Source organism: Corapipo altera, unplaced genomic scaffold (genome assembly GCF_003945725.1).
Source record: "Corapipo altera isolate COAL_440 unplaced genomic scaffold, ASM394572v1 54, whole genome shotgun sequence".
NCBI classification, from domain to species: Eukaryota; Metazoa; Chordata; class Aves; order Passeriformes; family Pipridae; genus Corapipo; species Corapipo altera.
Genome location: NW_020884902.1, coordinates 8,110,147 through 8,128,351, shown reverse-complemented (window position 1 = coordinate 8,128,351; position 18,205 = coordinate 8,110,147). Strand labels below are relative to the sequence as shown.

The window sequence follows — 18,205 nt, the reverse complement described above, 5'->3', positions numbered from 1 at the left end:
ATCAGCCAGTGCAAAATTAAAATGTTGCCATGAAGATCAACATAAGGAAACAGCAGCTTCAAACAACAGATATCCCAGTGGACAGCCCCGAAGTTGGGGGCTGCAGAACAGGGGAGCCAGAACCCCCATTCCCAGCTCTTAGAAAGCAGGACAGAAACAAACAGCAAACTGAAACAGAAAACCCTGGCTCACAGTGCTACTGCTGCTGGACACATGGCAGTGCAGGAAAATCTGTGAGGATGGGCAAAACTGGGAGGACAGGGAACAGGGGGAGATCCCCAGGAAGGCTGTAATTTCTGTGTCATTTTATGTATACAATTATACACACACACATATATATAAAACAACCAAAGAAAAACCCTCTCACATATTTTAATACATAAGTAGTAGCCTGTAGGTCTGCTGCAGGCTTTGTTCTCCTAAAGTGAAAGCTGCCAGAGTACACAATAAAATGTCATTATTTTTCTTGCTGCTCTCCTTCTCTTTCCTGTCTCATACACTTCCTTCATTTTTTCTGTCTCTCTACTTTATTTCACTTCTTTCTTCCCCCCATTTCTATTCTGTCTCTCCCTACCCCCCCTTATTATCATTTCATCTCTCCACTCATCCTTGCTCCTTTCCTGCTTCTTCTGCTCTTCTGTCTCATTCCCAGTCACTCATTTCTTTCATACTGAATTAACTCTACCCCTGGTCTATGCATCCTGACAATCTATCTGTTTTTAATTGTTGCACTAAACTTAGCTGGACATTTCAGAGAGCCGTGTACATTTAAACTGAGGACCTTTTCAAAGTCTTCATAATTCAACTGGATTCCATGTATTTGATACAAGAGCCATATGTTTTTGTGGATCACGTATTGTTTCGCACATGTGAATACTTACAGAGCAGACCTGTGTTTGGGTATCAATTGCTTTTGCTTTCTGAGATGTCAAGTAATTTTGTGCTGTGTAATAGCATTTATGCTTTGAAATGTGAAGAGATTTTCTCCACACTTCTAAAAATGCTTGGTAAATGTAACAAATGAGGGCTCACAATGCTGAGTGGGCTTTGCTTGGCATCCTTTCAGAGGTTAAAAGCCCTCATATGCTGCTCCCCCTCAGGGCTAACAGGGTGGTAGGGTTTGAGCAGCATCAAGACCACATTGCTTCTTCATCACAATTAGCCTTTTAAGGGCCCTTCACAGATGCCACCAGTATTTCTAAGTTTTATTGATTCATCCTAGAAATGATTAATTAATCTATTACATCCTCAGAGCAGATCTAGCAGCCTTTAGTCAGACAAAACTTTCCTGCCTCACACCCTGGTGCTAAGTCTATAAAGAAGGGGAGAGAAGGGGGAGAACATCATGATGGATTCTGGCAGGCATGTAAGAATTGACATTTCCTTTTCAGCAGTTAAAACATTAAACCAAACATTAAAATCCTACCCTAGGTGTGGATGTCCCCAGTACATCTTGGTATCAAATGTGTGCATCTCCAGGGAAAAGTGGACAGAGACTAGCAGTGATCTAAATGGAGGGGAAAAGTTCTCACACTGATTCAATTAGAGCAGTAGATGTTGTAATATAGCTTCAAGGGATAACTGAAACTTTCGGAGAGTGCTTCCTTTTTTTTATTTTCCCTTTTTCTTTCCTTTGGCTGCTGCCACATGGAGCTCATTTCGCATTTCAACTATAATGTAAGCGATACAGAAAAACAGTTCTCACTTTGTGTCAGATCCACTAGTGCCGAATCCACAGGCACCCTCCTCCAAACAGTCTGAGAATACAGCTATGTACAAAGCTTTACCTTTTCTACCCTACTCCTGCCACACCTGGGTCTCGAGTGGATGAGTTTTCTTTCTGACTGCTAGCCAGAAAATACTTGAGTGACCAGCAGAAAATGATCCATCTCACTCATTTTCTCTGGAAAAAAGTACAAAAGTTAAATCATGACAGTTGTTCTGTGCTACAGTGACATGAAGCACAGGACAAAGACAAATGTGCTATTAACCAACTATGTCAATAGAAGCAGAAATCCACACCTAATATGATGAGAGTGCACTGACTTTGTTATTACTGTGCTGATTTACACCAGTGGAGCATCAGTGCTGGCAAGTTCTCCGGGAACAGGGCGCCCTTCCCCCTGAGGTAGCCAACAGTCTGGAAACATCAGAGAAGTATTTTGCCTGGGGACTCTCAGGATCTGGGGCTGCTTCATGTGCTCTCGTATTGCAGCAACGCCCCAATCTTGCTTGAACAGTAAACAAATACAACAATAGCTACAAAGATAAACCACAAAAAATTTCCCACTCCTGGAATTCCCAATGTGAGGTTAGCACTTTCCCCTCAGAAATAGCCAGCACCTCAACTTCCCACTGCACCGGCTCAAGCTGTGGGTGCTCAGTGAGTCTAAAATTCAGCTCTGCTCCATTCTTTGTCATTCAGAAGTTGAAAGATCTATAGAAAAAACAACCCTGGAAAATTAAGGCATATAAGTTTGTTCATTGTGGAGAGCTCGCCTAGGTCAGTCCTTCCCGCTGCAAACTGACATCCCCTCATCAGAGCTGGGATTCACTTGCAGTCTGTATTCCTGTGTTGGCAAAAGAGGCAACGATAGCTCAACTCATCCTCCAGTGCCTGCTGAGTCATCTCTGTGATCTTCCTCGGCTAGTTCAGACCCTGGGGAATCCCTGGTAGTCACACTGCCCCGCACAAATCCCCTGCCCAGCCCCAGCAGAGAACTGAAACAGGGAAGGGGCACTGCCAGGCTCCGGTGAGGAGCTCACTGCAGTACAGGGAAACCAGGACATCCTCCTGTCTGAAGCATCAGTTATTTCACTGGTCCTTACATTTCTCTAGGATCCACCACACTTGATTTTCTTTAGCAAACTCCGTTACTCCTAATACTTTATAAATATTCAGTTCTTTCTCAAATAAAAGGTAATAGCTGATACATCCTCATTTGTCCAAGATCCATGACCACACAGTCTGAGTAATATAAAATTAAGTTTTATCACTAAAAATGTCAGTAAATGTGTATAAACCCATTTTCTACAGTTATAAGGTCTCAGTTGCCAAAGGATTGTATTCTGCACATATTTACAAGAAAATTTGGCTATGAAGATTGCTTGACACCTTCTAGTTCTCCTAACCAAGTGCTGCTTTCCACACTGCTTTAGTAATATTTGTACAGGGCCACACTCCAAAACATGAGGATTCAGAATGACTTCTTATATAAAGGGAATTTTCCTTACAGGACAGATTAGTGGTTAAAAATACAGAACACGAGAGCAATGGTAAAAGCCTGCTGCCAGAAGGGAGGGCTGCAGCCCCGGTGGTATCAGCGAGAGAAAGAGAGCAGCAGCAAAAGGCAGAGCAGAATCCACGAGGGAAACGGAGCAGGCAAAAGGAGAAAATGTGCAACCGCCTATTTATATCCCAGGAATTCCCCACATTTCAAGACGGCGTGAAGAACGTCCCGCAGGCTGGGAAACACCTACTGCCCCCGCGGCTCTTTTTTTTTTTTTCTGGCTGTTTTCTGGCAATCGGACGATGCTGAGAGCACGGCGGGGGGAAGAGAGCAGCCCACTGGGCCGAAGGGGCCGCTCCCCTCGGGCGGTGCGGTGCTGGGCGGTGCGGGGAGGTGCGGGACCGGCAGAGGGCAGCGGAGGGCCGGGAGGTGCAGACACAGGCACCGCAATTGCATCGGGCCAACTGCAACTACTTAGGGCGTGCTCTTGCTTCAGACTCCGAAACGTGTCATGTGGAACATCAGAAAGGCGCACTGGTGAACTCTCCGCCTCTAATGGGAAACACTTGAGAGTTCCACCAAATCTGTCACTTTTTAAATGAAAACATGAAAAAAAAAAGGGCTGAGATAAAACAAAACAACAGGGGAAAAAAAAAAAGTTGGAATCACGCACTTTGATTCAGATACTGAAAAATTTTCCTCTAGGAATGGAAAAACTGATGGGAAAAAAAAAAAAAAAGAAAAAGGCAAACCGAAATCTTCTGGTGCTTGTAGCGGCCGGAGCAGACATTCCTCCGTGTAATCCTCTCGTTCCCTTCCCGCTTCGGGAGGGGAAAAAAACCCCACAAACAAAAAACCCCACAAAAACTACTCTGTGATGGCTCGTAGAGATTTTGGGACCTGAAGATGTTTAAACAAGTGGTTCCCATTTCTGTGCTAAGGCAACTGGTGACTGTCTCAGACAACACTAGCTGCTCTGGTCTGAACTGAACAGTGGTTTATCAAAAAGAGGCGAATCAAGAGGCTTCCAAAGCAAGCTCGTTGATTTTGGGGAAAGAGTAGGGAAAGAGAAGGACTGTTCAGTGGACTGGAACCATAACAGGCGGGGCAGGAGGCTGCTCTACAAGAGATATCAGCAATGATGTGTATTTTAAAAAAACCTTACTGCTAACTTTTAAAATCTGCTTCTTTCTTGAAAAGTCCCCGTATTTCGGAGGCACCATAGGAACCAGAAAGGCAACCTGTAAGACCGGGGACCGAGAGGCTGCCCTTGTCCCTGTCCCTCTCCCTGTCCCTGCCCTCTTCGCCCCCCGTTGCCGGCCCGGCCGGGCGGCCGCTGCCCCGCGCCCTGGGGACATTGGATCCATGGCAAAACCGTGAGGACATGGATTAAAGTGCCTCGGGAATCCCTCTCCCACTGGTACCAGCGGAGATCCAAGTGGCCATTCCCGCATGCCGGGTGTGCGCTCCTCCTGCCCCGCTTGGGGCTGGTTTGAAGGCAGAAAGAGCTGGTACGGTCCCAAAACCTTGGCGAAAACGAATCAAGGGAGAACTCCGGCTGCCCAAACCTCAGAACCGTGCATCTTGCTTCCCCCCGAAAGACCTCCCGGCATCCCCCTGCGCCTCGGGGGTGTTTCATTAGCCAGGAAACCAACATTTCCCGGGACTTCGTTGTCCAGGCTGTACGAGCCGTTCCCGGCACCTCTTCTGGCTCTCCTCCGGGGCTGCCAGCAGCCCCTCGGTGGGACAGGCTGAGGGGGGCTGGCTGCGGGGTTGGCTGCGGGGCAGCCTTCGTGCCGCAAGAACCACTTGTACCCGAGCGCGGGGAGCGTTCAGGAGCCACGTACCAGATGCCGCACACATTGTCGCTGATAAGCACCAAGCGATATCGCCTCCAAAGCAAGGAGCGGAGGAAAGGCAGAGCATCCTCAACATGTGCCTGATATTTTTTTTCCCCGAACATCTTGTTAAAAGCAACACCTGAAAAAAAAAAAATAAAAGACGCGTAGCGAGTTTCTCTCTTTTAGTTTCTCTCCCCTTTTGATAACTTAGGACACTGCGCCTCGTGTTGTGCTCAGCTTCGCCCTGTCCTTTATTGATTGTTTGGGTTTTCATGGAACAAAACGATAGTAACGAAAAGAACCCCAGTTATCGTTGGGAAAAAACGGGGAAACAGGCGCCGTACGTTTAACAACAGGTCAGTAACTTTTCTCTGCGGCGGAGCAGACAGCTGGCCCCAAAATCCGCACCTTTGCACGCCCTGCTTGCCCGAAGAAGTGGAAGCTACCCCGACAGCCCAAAAATCACGAATCTTCTCCCCACACTGTCTCACAGCCCATTTACTGAAGGCCCCACGTTTCTTTTCGGATGCCCCCGCCCGATTCAAGCGCCAGATCTCTATCAGTAAAATGCCCTTCGAGGGCCAGCCCGCGGCTCGGGGCGGTTTGCACCGTTCCGTGCCCGCTTTCCCCCCCGTGCTGCCTCCTGTCATCGAAAACAGTCACTGTGAACCACAAAGGTGAGGTTCCACCCCGTTACTTCGTGATCGCTCCGAATTTGTTATTCATGTGGTGTGGGGGGAAAATCCCGCTGGAGAGGGGTAGAAATTAAACGAAGGTAGGTGAACCATTCATCTGCCAGCAAACCCGCAGGGTTTAAAGGGCCAGCTGGGAAGGCAGGAGCCTCCGTCTGTGTCAGGAGCCACCTGTGTGTGCGCCTGCGCCCTCCGGGAAAACCGAACTCGGGATCCTCGGCACTTCGGGGAAGGATGACGTTCCTCTTGCCGTCATTTTATAACGGGGAAAGGCCTTACACAGTGCGCAAACCCTCTCCCAAAGGCCGAGCAGGGAGAGCCGCTGTTTCACTTTAAGATCACACCTGATGAGATTTCTCACCGTATTACCTCACTGTGCAACTTGAGGGAGAGCAAGGCCCTCCTGCCCTGCCAGCGCGTTCGTGATCTGTGGTTCTCGAGCCCCTCTCTTGGGCAGAAGGGGCAGGTCCCGAGAGCGGGAGCGGGTGGGTTCCCGGGGAGCGCAGCCCTGCCTGGTGCCCGGCGCCGAGTGTTGGGCGGGAACAAGAACGAGGTTTTGTCGAAATCCGAATTGCGCTTCAGGAAACATGCAGCTGATTTTGAACGGATTCCCACCAGCCCACCAAACCCTGCAGCTGCTTGTTTGGCTAATAAAGCCCCATGTGTTTCTAAACTTATAAAAAGAAAAAGGAAAAAGATGTCCATCCAAGTAAACTATAAGTGAAAACTCATTGATTACCTCCGCCTTCTTGTCTCTGATTTGATTAATCATTGGCCATCATGCTTTCCGAGTCACTTCTGTGTTGGTTTCCCTCTGTCTGAATCCTGTAAGACTTTTCCAGAAGGGCGGCTGTGATGTTGAGACCAACATACTGTAAACAACCACAAGAAGCACAGCTAATGTTTTCAATACAGCTCTAGGACTAAAATAAACTCATTGGATTAGGCCAGCCCGAGCGATTGTTTTGGTGAGCGCTTCCCAGGCCCGCTGCTGAGCACATCCCCGAGGGCTACCTGGGGCGGGCAGCGATGCCGCGGCGGCTCCGGGGGGCGGCGGAGCGGGGGGCGATCCCGCCGGGATGAGCCCCCTCCGTGCCTGCCCTGTGCGGGGCCGCATCCCTGCTGCGAGGCAGATGTGACACCGCCGCAGAGCACAGCCCTGCCAAGGGCGGCGATGCCACGCACCCCCAGCAATGGACTTCTGGGGGATTCCGCAGAGGTGAAGGGAGAAGTCGGAGGGGAACGGCAGACCCGGGAGCCCCGCCCGTGGCCTCTCTCTCTCTCCCGCTCCCGGCTGCCAAGGTGTGCCCAGAGCTGCCGGCGCCGCTGGCGGGGCTCAGCGTCGCTCTCGGGGCTCTGCAGCGCTTCTTGGGGCTCTCTTGTCTGGTTATCCCGGCTCTGAATGAGCCCGCTACAGTGTCCGGCTTTTTAGTCCTCGCAGTATTTTTTTCATCGGCTTCTATTGCCCAAAACATCACACCGGCTGCCCGTGCCCCCCCGCACGGAGCTGGCCCCCCACGTTTGAGGCTGGCTGCAGGAGCTGACCCCACAGGGAGGGTCGAGCCCGGCGGGGAGGGAGGAGGGGGTCCCCGGTCCCTGCCCGCCCCGTCGAGCCGCCCTTCGGCCGCCCCGGCCGGGTCGGGCCCGAGGTGCAGGGCAGGCGGCGAGCTGGGGTCGCCGGAGCTCGCCGCGCTCCCGACCGGCGGGAGCCGCGTCCGTCACACACGCAGAGCGGAGATTTTTTAAGTAACAAATGTACTTTTTTATTTTTGAAACAAAAATATCGTTTTCGGCTTAACAATAGCCGGATCTTGCTGAATGAAGCCTTTGCATATTTTCCTGTTTTAATTGGTTGTATAATAAACAGTCCTGACCCCGCACTCTCTTTTCAATGAGTTCAGGGTGAAACGCGGACCATGGGACTGGAAGTGACTTTTTCACCACTTAAAACACGGACAAGAATACCAGGAATCAGGCGGTATTAACCTGGCGCTCCGGCCAGAGTGGGAGGGAGGGCGCAAGGTAAGAGCCCTGTGTGTGTCTCCCCACGGAGCACGGCTCTGCCCTGCCCTGCCCGCAGCCACCGCCACCGTCGCCCACTCGCTCCAGGCACGACTAGAGGAGCCGAAGTAGCTCTCCCGGGGTCCCTCAGCACTCGCGCTCCCGCCGGCCCACAGGCAGAGGGCAGCCGTGCCGTGCCGTGCCGTGCTGGCGGGGACCGGCCGGGGTGCCGAGGGCTCTGCCACCCTCTGACTCCGGCCAGGGGTTCAAAGGACCTTTGCGGCCTCCGCAAAGGACCTGAGAGGAAGAAAAAGCTACAGCCGCAGAACATCCCGCCGGGTTGGCACTGCCCCGGTGTGCCAGAGCAGCAGAAGGGCTGTGGGAGCCCGCTCAGCGTCGGGGGAAAAACCCGGCCTTTCCCCCGAAGGGCACGGGCAGCGCTGCCTCTCCCGCAGTGGCCGAGGCAGGCTGCTTCCACGCCCGCTCCGGGCAGGGAGAAAACACCCCTCGCTCTTCTGCTTTCATCTTTCTCCAGCGTTGCGTAAACTCGGGGCCGTTCCGAAAGGGCAGTGGCGGCGGCTCAGCCGCCCTGAGGCCCCCTGGCCCGGCTCTGGCCCCCGGAGCAGCCCCGCGGCCGGAGGAGGCTCAGCGCCAAGGTGCTGTCCCGGGGAGCGCGTCCCGCTCCGTGGAGCATTCCCCCTGCCGTCCTTTATATAACGGGGAAAGACCTTACACAACGCGCAAACCCAGCTCTTGCCAAGAGCTCGGCTTTTGTAAAGGGGTCGACGGGGCTGGGCGGCGGCGCGGCCGGGGGCAGGTGGGACCCACGGGATCGGCTGACGTGGCGGCCCGGAGCGAGGGACTTCTGAGCCGCCGGGAGCACCCCTGGCGCTGTTCGTGCCCACGGAGCTGCCTGCACGAGGGGTCGGTACAGACCCCTTCTCCTGCCCAGCCCTTGTCGTCCCAAATGCCGCTGTCGGGATGCAGCCCGATCCTACCCATCAGCCAGGCTGCCCAGCGGGGTCGTATGGGACACTTAGTCCCTGCGTGTCGGTGCCTGGGTGTTCAGCATCACACGGCGCGATCCGCGGTGGCTCCCCACGGGCCGGCCCCCGCTGCCCAGGCAAGCACAGCGAGCAGGGACGTGATGGCCGCCCCCCTCCCCAGGCCGGCAGGACTGACCGGGCGGCCCGGCCGCTCCCGGCAGCGGCAGAGGCCGAGCTGCTGCCCGCAGGACCAGCCCTGCCCCGGGCCACAGCCCGACAGTGCCCGGCAAGCGCCGCCAGGCCAGCCCGGGACGGCGGCCGGGTTCTCGCCGTGATTTCCCTGTGAAGTTTACATTCAGTGCAGTCTCTGTTTATAAAATACAGAAAACGATCGTGAAAACATCCTACAGGCGCAATGGCCGCAGTTGACTCGGGGCCGCGCTGCTGTCCGGGAGTGGCGAGGGGAGCCCAGGGCGAAGGCGATCGGAGCCTCATCCATGCACAAGGAGTCAGACAGACGGACTGGGCACCGGCCCGGCCCGGAGAGCGACCTCACGGCCCTGCCGGCCCGCTCCTTTCCCAAACGCGCGGCTCTCTGTCTCTCTGTGTGTACTCAGACGGGCACTGATAAAGCACTAGTAAAGACCCCCGGGAATCGGAGTAGCCCGGGGGGCCGCAGGACCCTGCCCGGTCCCGGGCTGCTGCCTTCTCCCGCAGCACCTGGCACTGCCAGCTATCGCTTCACCCAAAGCCGCCGAGCCCCAGCAGTCGCCGGGTGCTTGCCAAGGGCGCTGCAGCCCGGCCGAGCGACGGCACAGCCCAGGAAGGACACCGTGGAGGCGCCGGTGGGCCTGTGCAGGGTCCGGGGCGGTAATCCCTCCCTCCCTTCTCCCCATGCCCACCTCCGGCGGCGGGGGTTTCCCTTGTTTCCGACGCACCGCGGAGGAAATTAGCGGGACTGGCAGTACCTATTAAATAAGTAACAAGCAGCCAAGGCCCTGAGCCCTCCGGTGCAAAGCTGCGATCCCCGAGGCCTGTGAGCGGTGCTCCCTCTCCCCTCCACCACCTGCTCCCGCCTGAAGGCCGCGGGCAGGTCTGAGTCTCGGGACAGCGCTCCTCTCCCGCAGAGGCACGGGTGGCAAAGGCGCGAGTCGCGGTCGTGTCCCATGCGCACTGGTAGCCCCTCTCCGGCCTTTCGCCCCATCGTTACACCAGTGTTCGTGTAGAGGCCAGGCTTTCTCCTTCCCGGCACCCGGGGCAGCGCTCGGCCCGGAGCCCCCGCGCACAGCGCGGAGCGGCTGCGGCACCGCCTCCTCTCACAGCTCCGCTCGCTGCACCCCCTGTGCCTCCCTGTTGGCCCCGGAGTGGAGCCCCTCGGCCGTACCAGCGCTCTCAGCGCTCTCCCGCTGGGGACAGGGCCTAAGCAGCGGGGCCAGGGGGCACAGCAGGGCGCCCGGGCTGGCCCGGAGGGTGCCCCTGGAGCCCTTCTGCCCTGGCCGTGCTCGCCGAGTGGCGCCGCGGCAGAGAGGCGACCGGTCCCCACGTTCCCCCCACGGCTTTCTGTGCCCAGGCTGGAAGCTGCCGCTTCCTCCCGTTCAGAGAGGCTGCAGCAGGCCCTAGCAAAAGGGAAGACCGTCAGGCAGCCGGGCAAGGGCCTGGTTGACCCGCGGGTCACGCTGCAGGCCTCCAGCAACAGGCGGGGAGTGCTCACCCCCAGCACTGGTTTTCGCCCCTTGCAGTCCCTCTCCGGGACAGGGAGCATCCCGGGAAGCCGAACACCCGCATCCCCACTCCTGCCGCAGAACTGCCGGCCTGGCCCAGGTCGGCGTCTAAGGAGACCCACTGCGTCCCGGGCCGGCACCGGGAGAGGGCCACCCCTCCTGCCCCATCCCCTCCTGACCCACAGGCGCCCGCGCAGGGGCCGCTGTCCCTGTGGGCCGGCAGGTTTCGAAGCGAGGCCCAGGCCTCTGGAGCGCCGCTGCCGCAGCCATCGGCCCGGTGAGGAAAGAGGGACCCGCCGGCGGCTCCCGGCTCCGTCCCCGGCCGGGGCCCGGATGGGGCGCAGGCCGCTGTGCAGCGCGGCCGGGCCCGGGATAACGCGGAGCCGCCCCGAGCAGGCGGGGGAGAAATGAAAGCGGAGCCGGGGTCCGCTACGGGCATAGCCGCAGGCACTGCCCGGAGGGCTGGGCACACGGGCGAGGTGCCGGCAGCTGCCGCGTCCCGGAGCGGAGGCGTTTCCGTGCCCGGCCGCGCTCACCCCTGTGGAGCCACCGAAACGGTCCCGCAGCGGCCGGCGCGGCCCCGCAGGAGCTCTCGGTGGGAGCGCAGCTCGCCGGTGCATCACGGAGCCGATGGAGAGTCCGGGCACAGCCCGCGTGTTCCCGCGGCGGAGCGGCCCCGGGAGCGGTCCCGGGAGCGGTGCCCGCCGCCGGAGCCGCCCTGGCACACGCCGCCCGCCCCATTCCTGCCGCCGCTAACCGATCCCGAGCACGGAGGAGCGGAGTGAAATAAAACGATATGGAAAGAAGGAAAGGCATTTTATTGGAGACTTTACAATGCTAGAAAGTACAATAAAAGTGCTAGTTCACTCTAGAAAAGTTGGTCCCAAAATGGTACTATGCCACAGTATCTATCAGCTTACACAAACATTTACAGAATCGCTATGAACTGGCCCCTGTTTTATAAACGCTATATTTTTCACATTACCGTATGTAAAACTGAAGGATCAAAACTTTTTAAGAAAAAGGTCAAGCACTCAAAAGCAGAACCTACTGGAAAATCCATTTGGGGCCAGGTTTGGGGGAAAAAAACGAAGATAGTTTAAACTTTCATTATTAATAATAATATGCACACTGAAAAATATTCTAATTTACAGGAAACCGTCTCTTTTTCTTTTTTAATAACATCAAAATATTTTTTTAGACTTGTATAAAATTACTTTTAAGACCTCAGAGGACACTGTCTCCTTTAAAAAATACATTTCCCACTGCTGAAACGTTTCAGGAGTGATCTGACAGGTTTTGTTTTTTGGTTTGTGTTAACCAGCAATATCGCACATCTGCTGTTACAGCAGTCCCCACGTTAAGTACTATTTTAACGAAAAGGCACAGCTCGGAAGAAGCGCAGTGCTTTGCAGAGCGAGGAAGAAGACAGAAAACGCGAAGAGAAGGAGGAGGACGAGCACCGCGGGCACACAGTGGTGTATAGGCCCCGTCAGCCCTGCACCGCACGCGTGAAAATGCCTCCGCTATTTACAAGTTCCACTTTACTCTCCTCAAGGCCGAGCCCGAAAAGATTACGGCCGAATTGCAAAGGAGCATAATTTTGAGGGCTAAACAGCTTATTTTTTAATTACATGCTCCCCTGCCCCACCAAAAAAAAACCCCAAACAAACCAAAACCAAACCAAAACTAACAACTCACAAACAAACACACACACACACACACAAGCAGAGAAACACTCGGTGAATCCCCACTCGCTCGGAGACAGGCGGCCCGGCCGCCGACGCCCGGCGCAGCCCCGCGGGGAAGCTCCCACATTTACACTGCCTTCTTCTCATGGCCGGACGGCTCCTGCACTGACACTACACCCGAGGCGAGGCTGCTATTTACCCACTGCGACAGTCTGGGCAGAGAGAGAGGAAAGTCTGCAGCTAAGGGACGAGAAGAGACACGAGAGCACAGGGGAACGCGGCGGGATGGGAGAGGAGCAGCGGGGCCGGTGCGTTTCTGTGACGGCGGCCGGCCGGAGCCTCCCTAGATGTCTATGCGGGAGTGTAGGGCGCTGTGTTTGCTGTCGTGCTCCCAGTAGGAACAGTGCATCATGGACAGCTCGGTGGGCTGACGGGCGCAGGCAAACTGGAGGCCGGCTCCGTTCGCCGCCGGGGCCGCCGGCGGCGCGGGGCTGGTGGGGCTGAGCTGCTGCGGGTGGTGGGCGTGCGGGTGGTGGTGGTGGTGGCCCATGCCGTTGTAGGAGTTCACCATGCTGGGCAGCGCCATGCTCTGCACCCGCGAGTAGGGGTTGTAGGACGCCGGGCCCGAGAGTCCTTTCACATTGACGGGGCTGACGTTCCCGCCAGACATCTGGCAGGAGGTGTAGGGCATGGGCGCGGGGGGCTGCGCCAGCGGCCACGAGTTGTTCATGAAGGTGGACTGCAAGTACTTGGGCGGGGACAGGTAGCCATAGCTGTCTGGGCTGAAGAGGGTCTTGCCAGGCTGGAAGTGGGTCGGAGGCGGCCGGAAAGGCCGTTTCATCCTTCGTCTCCTGCGGTAGTTGCCTTTCTCGAACATGTCCTCGCAGGCGGGGTCCAGGGTCCAGTAGTTGCCCTTGCGCTCGCCGCCGCCCTCCCGGGGCACCTTGATGAAGCACTCGTTGAGGCTGAGGTTGTGGCGGATGCTGTTCTGCCAGCCCTTCTTGTTCTTCTCGTAGAAAGGGAACTTGCTGATGATGTACTGGTAGATTCCAGACAGCGTGAGCCTCTTCTCAGCGCTCTCCCGGATGGCCATGGCGATTAGGGCCACGTAGGAGTAGGGGGGCTTCTGCGAGGGGTCCGGCTTCTCGGGGCCCTTGTCCGTGCTCAGCTCCTCCTTGACTCGCTCCGGCTCCTTGCTGCCGCTGGTGTCATGAGCCAGTAGCGCCACTGTGTCTTCCTCGCCGTCCGGGTAATTGCTCATCATGGTGCCCCGCGTCCGCCGCCCGGGGCGGCCAGCGCAGCGCCGCGCGGTGCCGAGCGCTGCCCGGTGCGCGGAGCCCGGCGCCGGGGGCAGTCCCGCCCCGCGCTCGCCGAGATCGAGGCCGGAGCCGGGACCGGGACGGAGATGGGGAGGTGCCTCTCGCGGCGCCGCTGGTCCGTGCAGCGCGGCGGCCGCGGCGTCCCTGCCCCCGCGGGCTCCGCTCCCCTCTGCCGCGGCGGCCGGGCTCTTTTCTGATTTGTATGGGCCCGGCCGAGTTCCGCTTTCGTCAAGAGCCCGCTCCCCTATCGCGGCCGAGCCGCTGGGCACGGCCGAGTTCACCCCGCAGTCACGGCGCCGCGCTCAGCCCCGCGCACACGCGGCCCGACGTGGCCCCGCGGAACGGCGCGGAACCGCCCCGGCCCCGCCGCGCCGCCGGGGGCGGGGAGGCGGGGGGCGGTGTCCGGGGGGTGCTCGGGGAACCTCTGCCGCCCACCTCGGAGCCCGGTGGGGCCCGCGGCGCTGCGCTCCCCGCCCGCCCGGTGGGTGCGAGGGGGTGTGCCCGCGGCGCTCGCCCCCGCCACGGCGGCTGTCACACGGCCAGCCGCACACGCGGCCGCGTTTATATGTCTTGGCCGCGGGCCCCGCCAACCGATCGCTCCCGGAGAGCACAAGGAGGTTGTTGCCGCTCCCTGCAAGTCGGTTCTTGCAGCTCTTATTTGCAGGAGGCAAGAGAGCAAAAGGTGTCAGGTCGCCCCTTCTCTCTCCCCGCAAAGTACGCGCTGACAGGCGACTCGAGGGCCGGGGCAGGGTGGCGGGGCGGGGGATGACACACCAGGCAGCTTTCCTGACCGCTTCCCTGGAGGGCTTCATCGTATTTCACACGGTTCCTGGAGCACTGACATTCCCTCACTCCTTCCCCTTTCCTGCCTTCAGGTAGAGCCTCCCCGAACAGCAGACAGGCCGTCTCAGCTGGCCAGGGCACAAGATTATAACAACGTTTTAACAAACCAGTAACACGGAGCTGCTCAGACACGGGCAAAGTGGCGGGCAGAGGACTCTTTGCACTGATTTTTAACGGAGCCTTCAGTCCTTTCACCGGCAATGGAGCAGACTGGCCCCGTTTGACCCCCGAGCCCTTCCATCAGATAACGCGGCCGCCGGCAGCCGCTAAAGCCCGGCCGAGCTCCGCAGGGCCGGGACTACCTGCGCTCCCGGCCCGGCCCCGCTCGGCCCTCGGGGTGTGGCACTGCCGTGAGCCCGGTGCTGCGGACACGGCTCCGCACGGACCCGACCTCTTCTCCCGTACTCAAGCACAGCCCGGGCTGCCCAGAAGCGGCCCTGGGAGCAGCTGCACGCTCAGCTCGGCGCCCGCAGCTCCGCCGGCCGCCAGCTCACGGCCCTCAGACTCGCTCCTGCCTTTCTTGAACGTGAACACATTGTTCTCCGCCCCGCAGATTTTACGTGCTACACCAATTTTGGTAACCAAGCATGAGCCCAGGGGGCTGGCAGCACCCGAACGTGCGTGCCCGGTGCAGCCAGGCCTCTTCGGTCGAGGCGCGCCTGGGGCTTCGATGGCTGATGCGCGGATCTCTAGTTCTTGTGCCTGGTCACGAGTCCCCGCTCCCCGTCCCGGGAGAGGCTAACTGGGGGTGAAGGCAGACGGCGATGTAGAAACGTTTTTTAACCGAGAAATAAACGAATTCTTCGGGGAACTCTTATATTTACATATATATATATATATATATATATATATATATATATATATATATACATATATTATACTCCTCAGTTAAAATACGTTTCTACATCTTCTTCCATGGCCATATAACGAATCCCTCATCTCCCGTGGACGGAGGAATGCGTGGCCCATAACCCGGGCTCTATGATTCTGGTCACAGGCAGGAGGCCCGTCTGTTTCCGCACCCAGCCGCGGAGCAGCGCACGCCGCCCCAGGCACCTCCCCAAGGCACACAAACGAAACGGCGGAGGGACGAGGCCCGCAGGAGAGACCCTCTCCAGGTTTCTCCTCCCCGGGCGGCCCCCAGTGGCTCGCCCCTCGCAGGGCGGCGGAGCAGCCGGAGCCAGCTGTGCCCCGCCGCCAGGACGGGGCTGCCGGGCTCCCCAGGGCCAGGGCGAACTTCTTTCTGCCGGCCACCCATGCTGCTCCCGGCGCTCCCCCTCGCAGGCATTTCCGCGGCGAGGGCCGGTGCAGGTGTAACAGCGCTGCCGCCTGTGTCATCACCTCCGCCAAATGGCACATTCCTCTCTTCTCACTCCTAAGCCGGGCGCGTAGCTCCTTATCAGGGCTCGCTCGCTCGCAAAGGACATTTGACATCCGAGGGGCTTATTTGGGTTTTTTTGACAGCCGACGAAGGGGGATTTGGGATGAACACCAGGGCAGAAGCTCAGCCCAGCGCTGGGAGCGGCGATCGGGTCGAGCAGCGGCAAAGGTGAGCGCGCAGCCCAGTGTGAGGCTACTGGAACGTTTGACACCAGGACAGGCAGGCGCTGCCAGGCTTTCCCCTCTCCTAATTAAGCCCTTCGAGGGACATGAAAGAAGCACCTGAAAGCGCAGGAGCACGCCCATGAAGCTGTACCCTATAGCTGCGGTTGAGCGGGGAGCTGAGGGCTTATCAGCACACACAGAAATGTCACAGTGAGGAGGATGCGAGTAACTGGGACGGGCAGCGAGCAGTGGAGCGCGGAGAGCCCTTTCCGGGAGAAGGATCGGGGATCCCCGGGGAGCGGCGCGATCTGCCGGTGCGTCTGGGTGAGCCCGCGCCCCGCCGCTCCCGGGGCAGGCAGGAGTCGAACATCCCGGGCAAAGCGAGCGCAGAAGGAGCCAGCGGAGCTGCTCCCGGCCCGGTCCTGCGGTCACCCTAGGGGTAGGGGAAGCAGGAGGGAAGCTCGCAGTGGAGAGAGCTCACGGCGCCGGTGCCCGTAACCTGGCCCGCTGCAGAGAGGCGGCGGGGAAAGGGCTCTCGCTTTCTTCACACGAGGGCAGAATAGCCCCGGCCTCAGCCCGTCCCCAGTGCAGGGAAGCCGGGAAGGAGGCGGGCAGAGCGGGGCTCAACCCCGGCCGCGCACCTCCGCTAAGAAGCGCCCCGAGAGGTGCTGCAAATCGGGGCTGCGCCGCTGCCGAGCCGCACCGGGTCTACCTTCCCGAACAGAGCACGCACCCTCCGCTGCGGCCCCGGGTCCCGTATTCCGGCCGGGCGGCGGCTGAGCCCGTAGCACGGGTGGAACAGCGGAGCGGGACACGGCAAGCGCCGGGGGTCTCGTAGCGCCCCAGGGACACGGGGCAGGGCACAGCCCGCACGGCTGGTCCCCGCAGCCCGGACCACGCTTCCCACGAAAGCCGTGCCTTCAGCTGCAGCGCTGATAAGGCTCGAGTAGCCAGAGTGGGCTTTTTTCTACTCACCCTGTGCAGGAAGCAGAGGCGACTCTACCTGGGTCGTTTGTTTGAAAATGCGGCAGCCTCCCTCTCCCAAAGTTTTTTTTTGTTTTTGTTTTGTTCCGTTTTGGTTGGATTTTTTTTGTTTGTTTGTTTTTGGTGGTTTTTTTTTTTTTTTTGGAGAGAGAGAGAGAAAACATGTCTCCGGCGGGGAGCGCCGGGATGCCCCTGGCTCGGAGAGCCCCGCTCCCGTTCGGCCAGCACAGCCGCCGCCTGCAGGCACTGGGGCAGGGCTCCCACCTCCCTCATCAAGATGCGGACAGCGACAGGCGACACAGCCCCGTTGTCTGTCCTCCGGTTCCTGCTCCGCTCCGGGGTGGGACTCACGGCTGGTGCCGCCTGAGGAGCTACCGCTCCAGCCCGGGCACACTGCGGCCATACCCACGTTAACGCGCAGTCTTTTGGCTCACGTAGCAGTGACCTGGATGTAAAAGCGGCCCCGGGCGAGCCTTCTTCCGAGTCCCGTTTCCCTGAGGAGCGGGACCCGCGGCGCCGCAGGGCTCCGGGAGCCGGGAAGCACCGGGCGCTCTCGGTCCGCCCTCCGTCCTCGCAGCACCCTTCCTTCCTCGGCACAGCCACCAAAGCATCCGGGACAGAGCGGTCAGCATGCTACTGTGTCAAGTATTCCTAGTTTCTTCCTTTTTTATTTTCCCAAGTACTACTAGTCTTTAAGATCGTGGACTACTTATCCCCATAACAAACACAGGAATAGGAGAGTATATGGAAACGCGGCACTCGCGGGTCTGTCCCGCACCACGGCGCTCACGAGAATTAACGAAATGTACTGCGGGAAATAAAATATTCTAGCCTCAATGAAAATTAATCAGATTTAATGTATTAAAAGGCCGAGACGGAGGCATTTTCCTGCGTTACCTACGCGAGGGACCTCCGTGTTCCCGCGGGGAGAGCAGAACGGAGGTGCTCCGGGACCCGGCGGCTCCAGCCCCGGCAGCCCGGGCTGGGCCGGCCGCTGCCCCGCTTTCTCTCCAGAGCCCGCTTCGCTCCCTTTCTAATTGATATCTGGAGGCAGGCTCGATCCTGGAGGTGCTGTTAGCAGCACAGCACCGACTACCAGAAATATCCAGAAATAATAACCTTTGCAATCTCACCGCAATCGTTATGTGAGACAAAACTGCATGCGTGTCACTCCCTTCAGACCCTAAACTCTGTCTTGGAAAAGCTTCCATTTTCAGAACCTCACCTCTCACTTGGCCTGCAGATCACCTCGCTCACCTAGGGCCACCCCAAACACACACAATGCCACTTTCCCCTCTGTTCAGAGTTCCCAGCAGCACAGTCCCAAATATTTCATAAACGCTCTTTAATCA

General features: G+C 58.0%; 2 protein-coding genes across 2 annotated transcripts in view; both read right to left on the bottom strand.

The window, feature by feature from the left end:
- The window catches only part of PIK3CB (phosphatidylinositol-4,5-bisphosphate 3-kinase catalytic subunit beta), a 282,887-nt gene that overhangs the window by 111,379 nt on the left and 153,303 nt on the right, over positions 1-18,205 (bottom strand). The window lies entirely within an intron of this gene.
- FOXL2 (forkhead box L2) lies at positions 11,678-13,426 on the bottom strand. The gene has a single exon (XM_027650427.1). The coding sequence runs from the start codon at positions 13,424-13,426 to the stop codon at positions 12,506-12,508; it is 921 nt and encodes a 306-aa protein (XP_027506228.1). The 3' UTR covers positions 11,678-12,505.

Excerpts from the sequence above, each read along its gene's own strand:
- FOXL2 (XM_027650427.1), bottom strand. The coding sequence starts at position 13,426 with ATGATGAGCAATTACCCGGACGGCGAGGAAGACACAGTGGCGCTACTG.